We start from the raw sequence: 12,076 nt of genomic DNA, 5'->3' as shown, positions 1-12,076 counted from the left end.
GCTGCCACCCTGGACAACACAACTACAGCTGCCACCCTGGACAACATAACTACAGCTGCTACCCTGGACAGCACAACTACAGCTGCCACCCTGGACAACATAACTACAGCTGCTACCCTGGACAACATAACTACAGCTGCTACCCTGGACAGCACAACTACAGCTGCTACCCTGGACAGCACAACTACAGCTGCTACCCTGGACAACATAACTACAGCTGCTACCCTGGACAGCACAACTACAGCTGCTACCCTGGACAGCACAACTACAGCTGCTACCCTGGACAACACAACTACAGCTGCTACCCTGGACAACACAACTACAGCTGCCACCCTGGACAACACAACTACAGCTGCCACCCTGGACAACATAACTACAGCTGCTACCCTGGACAGCACAACTACAGCTGCCACCCTGGACAACATAACTACAGCTGCTACCCTGGACAGCACAACTACAGCTGCCACCCTGGACAACATAACTACAGCTGCTACCCTGGACAGCACAACTACAGCTGCTACCCTGGACAGCACAACTACAGCTGCTACCCTGGACAGCACAACTACAGCTGCTACCCTGGACAACACAACTACAGCTGCTACCCTGGACAGCACAACTACAGCTGCTACCCTGGACAGCACAACTACAGCTGCCACCCTGGACAACATAACTACAGCTGCCACCCTGGACAACATAACTACAGCTGCTACCCTGGACAACACAACTACAGCTGCCACCCTGGACAACATAACTACAGCTGCCACCCTGGACAACATAACTACAGCTGCCACCCTGGACAACATAACTACAGCTGCTACCCTGGACAACACAACTACAGCTGCCACCCTGGACAACATAACTACAGCTGCCACCCTGGACAACATAACTACAGCTGCCACCCTGGACAACATAACTACAGCTGCCACCCTGGACAATACAACTACAGCTGCCACCCTGGACAACATAACTACAGCTGCCACCCTGGACAACACAACTACAGCTACCACGCAGGCTGCCACCACCATTACTGCTACAACTACCAAACAGGCTGCCACCACCACCACTACAGCTACCACACAGGCTGCCACCACCACTACTTCTACAACTACCAAACAGGCTGCCACCACCACCACTACAGCTACCACACTTCCTATACAGGCTGCCACTGCCAATACCACTGGCACTCCAAACACCAACAGTACAGCTACTATCCCAGCCAACGCCACTACAGCTGCCACACAGGACAACATTACAACTCTAACCCAAAGCATCACAACAACAGTGACTACCACCACTGCAAATGGAGGATCGGAGGTGAAAGCTTCTGTGCTTTGTCTTGTTTTTCCACTCTTGCTCTACATGCCTTGTGTTTAATTGTCTGTGAAGCTTGCATACATTAATTGTAGATGCACTCTAATCACGGAAACAAAGGACAACATCTAAGGTAAATCCTGACCCCTTTTTGTTTTGTACACAAAATATATGTAGACTTATCCTAATCTTATGTGCTCTGCATTGTATTTCTTAAATATACAGGGGAACAGAACCATGCAGTAGAATAGAGCTAAACTGACGGTGCAACAAAAAACAAAACAAAGTGATTGTGATTTAAGAAAGAAAAAATATAATAGGTAACACAATTCAGAGCAAATGAAAGTGATAAAAGGCTTTATTACACACACCATATTTTGATCATGTTATATATATATATATATATATGTAATTAAAATGAACAAAAACCTGTTCTCCTTACATTTGATTGCACCTATAAGTACAAGTCAATAAGTAATATTTAAAATGGGTATACCTAAAGTAAGTGATTCAATGCAATATGAAGATTAGCATAAAACAGAGCTTATTTTTGTACTAGCAACGGGAAGGAAGTTACTAAATCAGTGAGTAGCAGATGCAGCTAAAACTTGTAGGCTTTATTTAATCTTCAGATCGACATATAGCAAGCAGTGCCTTTAGATAGTCTCCTTTAAAGTGGTTCTGTTGGAAAAACAGGAAATAGCAAGAAAATACAAATATTTATGCAAATATTTGAAATAGAAATATCGATATATTTACTATATAATAAATATTTATATTTAGAACAATTTTATCTGTGTGACAAACCTGCAGTGTAGTGTAGAGGGAAGTGCCTGTTAATTTAATGAAAGCAGCTCGGATACAGAGTAGATCTTCCTCACTGTGAGACACCATAATCCGCTGCACTATTTCTTTCTGTAAGAGTGAAATGAATATTGGTAACCAGTGCATCAACAGTCTCTCCAGATGTATAGTCTGTCATTTTGACCCATCTGTACAGAGGAAGTTTGTTTTTTCATGTGCACTCATCAAAATTAAACCACTACACTACAAATAAACATGGTCTCTGCCTCTTCTAATAAACTTTATAAAATTACAGTGATTATGAGTTTCTTAAGCAACAGAAAATAATAGAAATAGCCCCAAAATTATTAAAAAATATATACATATAAAAAAACAGTAAATAAATAAATAAAATCCTACATATTAAAATGGCTGCGGTCGATTTTAGGGATCCCATGTTGGTTTGGGTATTTCCTAGCGGTGACAGAAGTTACAGTGTTTTCACTCTCTGACATTATCTTTGAACTTGTTTAATATCTGTGAACGACGGCCACATTTTGCAGAGTCACAAAAGTGCATTTGTGGACAAGGACTTCCTATATACCAAGCCAGTGCCAGTGCGGCATAGTAAAGTACTAAAAGTACCAGTAGGGTGAAATAATTTATGCAAATATGACTGTGGGCAGACTGCGTTTGCAAATATTTGGTTATATTAAGTTCAAATATATTCAATAGTGATCACAGGATATGGCATTCATAATAGAAACTTTCCTTTCCTTATACTGACCATCATATCAACTGATTTTTCTATTATGAGCAGTGTTGGAAGGTTACTTTTAAAATGTATTCCACTACAGATTACAGATTACATGCCCCAAAATGTACAGGGAGTGCAGAATTATTAGGCAAATGAGTATTTTGTCCACATCATCCTCTTCATGCATGTTGTCTTACTCCAAGCTGTATAGGCTCGAAAGCCTACTACCAATTAAGCATATTAGGTGATGTGCATCTCTGTAATGAGAAGGGGTGTGGTCTAATGACATCAACACCCTATATCAGGTGTGCATAATTATTAGGCAACGTCCTTTCCTTTGGCAAAATGGGTCAAAAGAAGGACTTGACAGGCTCAGAAAAGTCAAAAATAGTGAGATATCTTGCACGCAATGTTGATGGTGAACAGATCAAAACACTGACAGAATCCATGGATGGCAGGCTTTTGAGTGTCCTTGCAAAGAAAGGTGGCTATATTGGTCGCTGATTTGTTTTTGTTTTGTTTTTGAATGTCAGAAATGTATATTTGTGAATGTGGAAATGTTATATTGGTGTCACTGGTAAAAATAAATAATTGAAATGGGTATATATTTGTTTTTTGTTAAGTTGCCTAATAATTATGCACAGTAATAGTCACCTGCACACACAGATATCCCCCTAAAATAGCTGAAACTAAAAGCAAACTAAAAACTACTTCCAAAAACATTCAGCTTTGATATTAATGTTTTTTGGGTTCATTGAGAACATGGTTGTTGTTCAATGATAAAATTATTCCTCAAAAATACAACTTGCCTAATAATTCTGCACTCCCTGTATTTTGTAACGTATTCCGTTACTCAATAAGTGTAATGTATTCAGAATACTTTGGATTACTTAATATATTATCATGCTTTTTACAACTACATGAATGTACTATTGCTGTGTGATGTATTACTATTACTGAAGGCCACTCGCCATACCAAAACCAACTAGATTTTTAAATTTTAAAATGAGTAACAGTTAGGTATGGCTGCACTATTTGCAGCAATCTCGTATAGAAAACTATTCCACTCGTATATAAAACAGGTCCGCGGCTCGAACCATAGTAAAGGGACCTCTGGCTAATACGTCGGATTCAGTGTCGGGCTTGTAGCCGAAAACTAGCTTTACTTTGTTGTCTGGGTCAACTTTGCTAGCGAGAGAGAGAGAGAGGCGTTCAAACGCTGCTTCAACAGAACTTCGGAGAAAAACACGAACATAGTGTACAGTCAAGTCTTAATGGCTTACTTACAACTGGACTACATTGCCCATGAGGCTACATTCTTTAGGGCTATGCCTGTAACACTCTGCCTATTGCCTTCATATTAAATAAGTTTTTGAATAATAATTAAAAAAAAATATTTCTTCACGTCATTTTGTGGGCCGCAAGTAGAGGTGACATGGGCCGCGAGACTGAGACACGGGCATTAGAGCCTCTTAATGCGTGTTTTGTTTGGGTTTCCACCAGCGTGGAATTACCAAAAATAGTGAGGGAATAGCCTAACATATGAAATAGGAAAAGACCTCTGTGTAATCACTTTATTTCAACAAAGACAGTATTCTCAATACCACCCTTTTAAACGGTAACTGTAATGGAATACAGTTAGTCATATTTTGTATTTTAAATATGTAACGGCGGTACATGTATTTCGTTACTCCCCACTGATTATGAGCACATCTTTAAAGAAAAATCGTCACACCTCGCAACAGGTGAGGACCTCGTCAGTAGCTATTTGGACCCAGACAATACCTAGGAACTACATACCTTCCCCTTTCTCTTTTATTTCTACTGCTAATAGGAACTCTGAAGAGATTTAACAACCAGACACAAGTTGGTAAGTTGGTAATAACCTCTCGTAGTTCTTCAGTTTCTTTTATTTCTGTGTTTTTTTCAAATTTTTTTTATTGTGAGGTTAAGAAGAAGTATGGCTGAAGTTAGTTGAAAAGAATTGCTAGCAAATATTTTCATATTTAGATAAAGTCTAAATATGAAAGATTCAATAAAGTCTGGATTTTTTAAAGTTGTGTTTTATTTCAATTTCAATCATATCTATAATCAAATCTTGTATTGGACACAAAAATAAATATTAAACTGCTAAAGTAAATATGCAAATTAAATAGATGGATATATATATATATATATATATATATATATATATATATATATATATATATATATATATATATATATATATATATATGATGATGGTTCCTCTTCTCCCTCCCAAGAAAGAGGAGGGAGAAGAGGAACCATCATGGAAGGACAGGCCCCTGCACGGTATGTACCACCGGCAGATAGAGGGGGTGGCTGATATCCAGAAATCCTACCAGTGGCTGGACAAAGCTGGACTGAAAGACAGCACAGAGGCACTAATCATGGCAGCACAAGAACAAGCTCTGAGCACAAGATCCATAGAGGCTGGGGTCTATCACACCAGGCAAGACCCCAGGTGCAGGCTGTGTAAAGATGCCCCAGAGACAATCCAGCACATAACAGCAGGGTGCAAGATGCTAGCAGGCAAGGCATACATGGAACGCCATAACCAAGTGGCCGGCATAGTGTACAGGAACATCTGTGCCGAGTATAACCTGGAAGTCCCGAGGTCAAAATGGGAGATGCCCCCAAGGGTGGTGGAGAATGACCGAGCTAAGATCCTGTGGGACTTCCAGATACAGACGGACAAAATGGTGGTGGCTAACCAACCGGACATAGTGGTGGTAGATAAACAGAAGAAGACGGCCGTAGTGATCGATGTAGCGGTTCCGAATGACAGCAATATCAGGAAGAAGGAACACGAGAAGCTGGAGAAATACCAAGGGCTCAGAGAAGAGCTCGAGAGGATGTGGAGGGTGAAGGTAACGGTGGTCCCCGTGGTAATCGGAGCACTAGGTGCGGTGACTCCCAAGCTAGGCGAGTGGCTCCAGCAGATCCCGGGAACAACATCGGAGATCTCTGTCCAGAAGAGCGCAGTCCTGGGAACAGCTAAGATACTGCGCAGGACCCTCAAGCTCCCAGGCCTCTGGTAGAGGACCCGAGCTTGAAGGATAAACCGCCCGCAGGGGCGTGCTGGGTGTTTTTTTTATATATATATATATATATATATATATATATATATATATATATATATATATATATATATATATATATCCATCACCACATCCATAGCTGGACTCAATCATTTGATAAACCTATCAGACAGTATGTCATTTGTTCTGTGTGATATAACCCCCACATGTCCTTATGGCCAACTGTTACATATTATGTAGTTCTTCCATCAGTGCCTTCTGGTATTTGAATTTTGGCCGAATCCCTCTTTGAGTAGTTTTGAAATCTTCTCCCAAAACTTCTATCATAGATAAATTACCACAAAATCGTCTCACCTTCATGGTCTTAAGTCTCGTGGCAAGGTAGGCATCACGGTTTTGAATGCACTGTACTGTGATAAGACAAATATTAGGATAATGTTGGGTCTCCACCTAATAATGGTATGAAGTGCACAATAAATGTTCAAACAGTATGTCAAACTGTGTTTACCCAAAACTTTCAGACCCAAGCGAAAGTCTCCTGAAAACCTTTTCTCTATGATCTGATCCACCGTCTGCCCAAGCTCCAGCTCCAGTCCCATCAACACTGTTAATCATGCACAAAGTCGGGGGGGATGAAGATATTGGGATTTAAAAACTAAATCAAAACACTTTTTAACACAGAAAGATTAATGAATTTTTAAAAAAAGGGACAGCCACCATTGTCAAGATGTTCTACATCTCTAGAAGTCAATATGTCAATCCATTGTCCTGCCTCAGCTTTCTTCCCTTTTAGGGATGCAGAGAGAGTCTAAATGATCAGACATAATAATGATGAAACACATTAAGGGTTAAAGGAGTAAAAATATACAGTTTTGTTTCAACTATTTCAGAATCAAGTAGTCAGTAGATGTATATGGTTTAACGTATTAAAAGAGCACTTTTTACTCCAGTGCCTTTTAGTTATGTTTGTACATAAAAGTAAATAATACCTCAATGTCTGTCTGAACCACACCAGCGACACATCCTTTCTGTTATGAGAGGGGGTGAAAGAAAAAACAAGAGGAACTATAATTTCAAAAGCTGGACTTAATTTCAAATATGTGCTGTACTGTTTGTGTTCCCAGTGAAAGTTATACACAGGCAAAAGTTAAGCATAGGATTTCATTCATTGTAGATCAAATTCTTTGGTTATAATTCAATCAAAGGCGATGATCAATGACATAAATATTTACATGTAGCAAAGCTTTAAGAAGCTTCTCAAAGTCATTACTGGTTTCCGATTCGATTTCCTTTTCCAGATCCTTCTTATACACTAAAACAGGAAGAGCAAAAAGAAAAAGAAGGATTAGGATTTAAACATCTAATTTCAAATAAACAATCTTTTTGGTCATTTAAAAAAAAAAAAGTATCATAAAAGATCTTTGACTTACTTTCTTTGTATGCAGCACTGATGCTTTGCAGCTGCTTTCCAGATCTTGTGCTCAGAATTTCCGCAAGCGTTTCTTCATCTGTGCCCAAACCCTGCACACACATACCATGCACATTTCTTGATATACAACAGGAGCAAAGTGAAGGAGGAGATGAAAGCAGCACAGCGGGAGGTGAAACGCTGCCTGAGGGAAGCAAAGGACACCTACAGGAGGAAGGTGGAGCAGAAGTTGGAGAGGAACAATATGAGGGAGGTCTGGAATGGTGTGAAAACCATCACAGGCCACAACACCAAGAAAAGCACAGTGGGGGGGACTGTGGAGAAGGCAAACGAACTCAACAACTTCTTCAACAGGTTTGACCAGCCCACAACCCCCCCACCCTCACCCTCACCTTCACTACAGAGTCCTCTCCCCACTCTCCTGCCTCCCTCGCTTCCCCCCCTTCCTGACACCATGACACCCCCCTCCTCCAATCCCTCTCTCAGCAGCAAGACATCTCCCCCCCTCCCCTCCTCCCAAACATCTCCCAGTGTCACAGTGGATCAGGTCAGGAGGCAACTGAGGAAGCTTCGCCCCAGAAAGGCAGCAGGCCCAGACAAGGTGTGTCCTAGGATGCTTAAGGCGTGTGCTGCTGAACTTGGGGAGCCGCTACAACGAGTCTTCAACCTCAGTCTGCGACTGGGGAGAGTGCCCGCCCTATGGAAGACATCCTGCATCGTCCCGGTCCCCAAAAAGAACCGGCCCAATGAGCTGAATGACTTCCGACCGGTGGCACTGACGTCACATCTTATGAAGACTCTAGAGCGGCTCTTCCTCAACCTCCTCCGACCACAGGTACAACATGCCCAGGACCCACTACAGTTTGCATACAAGGTGGGTGTCGGAGTGGAGGATGCCATCCTGTACCTCCTACACAGAGCCCACTCACACCTGGATGGGGGAAAAGGCACGGTCAGGATCCTGTTTCTTGACTTTTCCAGTGCCTTTAATACCATCCGGCCCTGTATGCTTCAGGAAAAACTGAACAGGATGGAGGTGGACCCCTGCCTGGTGGCTTGGATCTCCGACTACCTCACCGACAGACCACAGTACGTCAGGCTGAAGGACATCACGTCTGACACAGTGGTCAGCAGCACAGGAGCACCACAGGGAACTGTGCTGTCCCCTCTTCTCTTCACCCTGTACACCTCTGACTTCTGCTACAACTCTGAATTATGCCACATTCAGAAGTTTGCAGATGACACGGCCATCATGGGGTGTATCTGGGATGATCAGGAAGAGGAGTACAGAAGTCTGGTGAGGAACTTTGTCGCATGGAGTCACACAAACCACCTGCAACTCAACACCTCAAAGACTAAGGAACTGGTTGTGGACTTCGGGAGGTCCAGAGAAGGTCCACTGCCAGTTCAGATAGAGGGGGAGGAGGTGGAGGTGGTCAACAAGTACAAGTACCTCGGGCTGTGGGTGGACAATAAACTGGACTGGTCATGCAACACAGAGCACCTGTATAAAAAAGCCCAAAGCCGACTGTACTTCCTCAGGAGGCTGAGGTCTTTTAACATCTGCAGGAAGCTCCTGAGGATGTTTTACCAGTCGGTGGTTGCTGGAGTACTTTTCTATGCTGTGGTGTGCTGGGGGAGCAGCACAGCAAAGAAGGACTCATCCAGGCTGGAGAAACTGATCAGGAGGGCTAGCTCTGTGGTCGGCATGAAGCTGGACACTCTGGTGACAGTGGCAGAGAAAAGGACATTAAAGAAACTGATGGACATTATGGACAATGCTGGGCATCCTCTGCACACGGCCATAAACAACCAGAAGAGTCTGTTCAGTGACAGGTTGCTTCTCCCCAAGACAAGAACTAACAGACTTAAAAACTCCTTTGTCCCACACGCCATCAGACTGTTTAACTCCTCTCTGGAGGGGAGAGGGAGGGGAAACAGGAGGACAAAGGAGGGGGGAACAACTAAGCTGTAGTGCCTCTTCACCTCACTGTACAATACCTTGTGCAATACTTTTTGTAAATAGTCAACAGTGCAATAGACTCAATACTTGAAATGTGCAATTCACTTGTATTTTTATTTTTTATTCCTATTTATTCTATTTATCCCCTTTGTATATTTTATTTATATTTGTCTCTGTATTTATATATGTGTGTGTGTGTGTGTGTGTGTGTGTGTGTGTGTGTGTGTGTGTGTGTGTGTGTGTATATATATATATATCAGTTCTGTAACTGTAACTTTGGTCGTTGCTGTGCTTTTTTTGGAAGTCGAATTTCCCAGAGGAACCCACCCGAGGGATTAATAAAGTTCTATCTTATCTTATCTTATCTTAGTTATAACATCTATTCCAAAATCCTAAAGATGAAAGCAACCACTCACCGCCATGGCCTCCTGGAGACGGTAAGCTTCATACTCCACGGGGGGCATCAACAGTTCCAGCAAAAGAAGCTCCAGGTCTCCAGATAAAGCTTTCTTCAGAGCAGTTATTATATCCTAATTCACCACATGCATAAATAAAATAACACTGAATTAATTCTTATTTTGACTTGACTTGAGTTTCACTCCTGGTTTTCTTTTTGTAATTCTTGTTAAGTTATTTTAGTAAAGAAACAGTAAATATCTAGAAAAAACCTCTGACTAATGGAATAAACCCCCAGAGTACACTTGGGATTGGAAGTGGATTCACACAAAACCTGCCTGACTATCACACTATGGTGTACTCTTTCCCTGTAAGACACTACAGTTGGGCATGTGACAGTAGTTCTGAAGTTGCTAAACAAAGGTGTGTTCACACCTTTAATGTCACCGTTTTTTTATTATTTGATCAGCAAACACTTCAAAGTTACAGATGAGCAAGGCTAAACTTTTATAACTACTAAACCTCAAACTGAAACTTCAGTTTCATTGCTTAATATATTTTATTGTAGGAGACAACTTTACACTTCATGGTTTCCACAAAACCATTAAAGTTTTAATTTCGAAACTCTTTGAAAAGGTTGTTACTGTTTCTATTTTCTCACCTTATGTGTTAGCTCCTGAAAGACCTGAGCAATTACTTGCCTCTGGGCGTTGTTCCTATTGGTTAGTATTCTCAGTAGCGTCACTGTGTCTGAGCAAGATACACGATATTCAATAAATTACCAGGAAAAGGGTGGAAAGAAATCGTGGGAATTTATTTTCAACATATGCCAATGAATGCCTTTGTTTTCCAGTGCTGTCACGATCTCCGTCACATCTCTGTCAGGGTAGAAATTGGAGTAGGGTCGTACTGTTCCAAGGGTCCCCCAGTACATATCCTATTTAATAAAAAGGGACAATAATTGTGGCATCCACTCTCTATACAATATATAAAACAACTGAGTGGCAAGAATCAAGTGAAATGTGTAACAACTAACCTCATACTGAGCATACCACGAAGGTATGGAGATGTAGAACAATACAGATCAGCCATGCTTGAATTTAAAGAATGCTAAGTATGTCAGACTTCTAGGAGGAGGTGCACGCATGTGTGTGTGTGTGTGTGTGTGTGTGTGTGTGTGTGTGTGTGTGTGTGTGTGTGTGTGTGGAGGGGGATGGTTCAACACAAACTATTAATACAAGTAATTTTCAATAATGAAACAAATTGGTTGAATTGTATTACTCGGCTTTCTTGATATTTAAAATCTAAACGTGACAATGCGCAGCAACCTTCAGAGCACTTGTTTATAGACAGCAATAAAAGGTATGTAGATAACCAGACTGAACATGACTGCAGATAAGGCTATTTGCAAATGTGGAGTCTTAGTGAGCAGAGTAATAAATCTTAGTGAAGAGTGAAGACGGGGCAGAGGTGTACTTCTTGGAATGTTTACTTACATAAGAGTCAGAGTACTCAGAATCCATGGCTTGCTTGTATCTAATGTGAGCAAAAACGGAAATGGCAAAGACATTAACAGCCCACATCACGGAACAAACAGATAATGTGACTTCATTTTAATAGGTTTAATAGAGATTCTCCAATGAAACTTAAAGTCTACAGCATAGCTTTTGAGAATCTAGGAATTCGTGACAGTAACATATGAAGGAGGAGGCCAAGTCCGAGCTGATTAGCGTTAGCCACTTATTTCTTAAACAAATTATTTAAAAGGAATTGTTATTTTTCTTACCTGTAACAGAATACTAGGCCAGCTGTGACAAGGAGTGGAGGTAGTGTATGTTTTTTTTTTTTTTTTTTTTGTACAACCTCTCCGCCAACAAGCCCTGTATTTCAGTCCCACCCACAGTACGCCACAGCTGCTTCCCGTACACCCACTTGCGTGTCAGTCAAAGATACTGACCAATCAGTGCCCAGCATGTTCACAGCTCTGTTCACAGTTTCCCTGCTCAAATACTATGGCAACCCAGTTATACTTGAGCGTCAAGCAGGAATCTTGATAGTCAGGTTTGGTTACAGGCAACATTTTCTGTGGAATTTGACCATCATTTGTACTTCACGGCTGACTTTCCCCAAAATAAATAATTGACACGCTGTTGCTTTGGGCCAAACACAGTTCATGACATTCAAAGAAGAAATTGTAAGTTATAGCTTTGGCATGTTAAAGCTTTATACCAAGATAAGCAAAAAGATTTAATAAGCAAACTAATGAGGCAACATGCTGGCCATTTCTGAAAGTAAATGGAGGGCACACTCTGGTTTCAGGGTGTGCCTATGTATGACCAGGTGGTCTTTTAGATTCAAAGCCTGTGCAGCTAGAC

The 12,076-nt window shown here is 41.5% G+C and overlaps 1 protein-coding gene across 1 annotated transcript; it reads right to left on the bottom strand.

The window, feature by feature from the left end:
* Positions 1–1,651: 1,651 nt before the first annotated feature.
* anxa14 (annexin A14) lies at positions 1,652–11,690 on the bottom strand. The gene is made up of 13 exons (XM_024798253.2): positions 11,488–11,690; positions 11,198–11,237; positions 10,542–10,638; positions 10,363–10,451; positions 9,722–9,835; positions 7,344–7,434; positions 7,146–7,225; positions 6,903–6,941; positions 6,631–6,721; positions 6,422–6,517; positions 6,268–6,323; positions 2,119–2,226; positions 1,652–1,992 (listed from the first exon to the last, which is right to left on the bottom strand). Exons 2-13 carry the CDS (start codon positions 11,222–11,224, stop codon positions 1,933–1,935), a joined length of 948 nt encoding a protein of 315 aa, XP_024654021.2. The 5' UTR covers positions 11,225–11,237; positions 11,488–11,690; the 3' UTR covers positions 1,652–1,932.
* Between the last annotated feature and the right edge of the window lie 386 nt (positions 11,691–12,076).

Source organism: Maylandia zebra, linkage group LG22 (assembly GCF_041146795.1).
Source record: "Maylandia zebra isolate NMK-2024a linkage group LG22, Mzebra_GT3a, whole genome shotgun sequence".
In the NCBI taxonomy this organism is placed as follows: Eukaryota; Metazoa; Chordata; class Actinopteri; order Cichliformes; family Cichlidae; genus Maylandia; species Maylandia zebra.
Note: the sequence above shows the minus strand (reverse complement) of the source record. Positions and strands in the feature narration are given on the sequence as shown.

Coding starts and splice junctions, on each gene's coding strand:
- anxa14 (XM_024798253.2), bottom strand. CDS start 11,224: ATGGATTCTGAGTACTCTGACTCTTAT. Junction 7,435..9,721: donor GTCTCCAGGAGGCCATGGCG/GTGAGTGGTTGC, acceptor ATGTGTGTGCAG/GGTTTGGGCACAGATGAAGA. Junction 6,518..6,630: donor TGTAGAACATCTTGACAATG/GTGGCTGTCCCT, acceptor CATGATTAACAG/TGTTGATGGGACTGGAGCTG.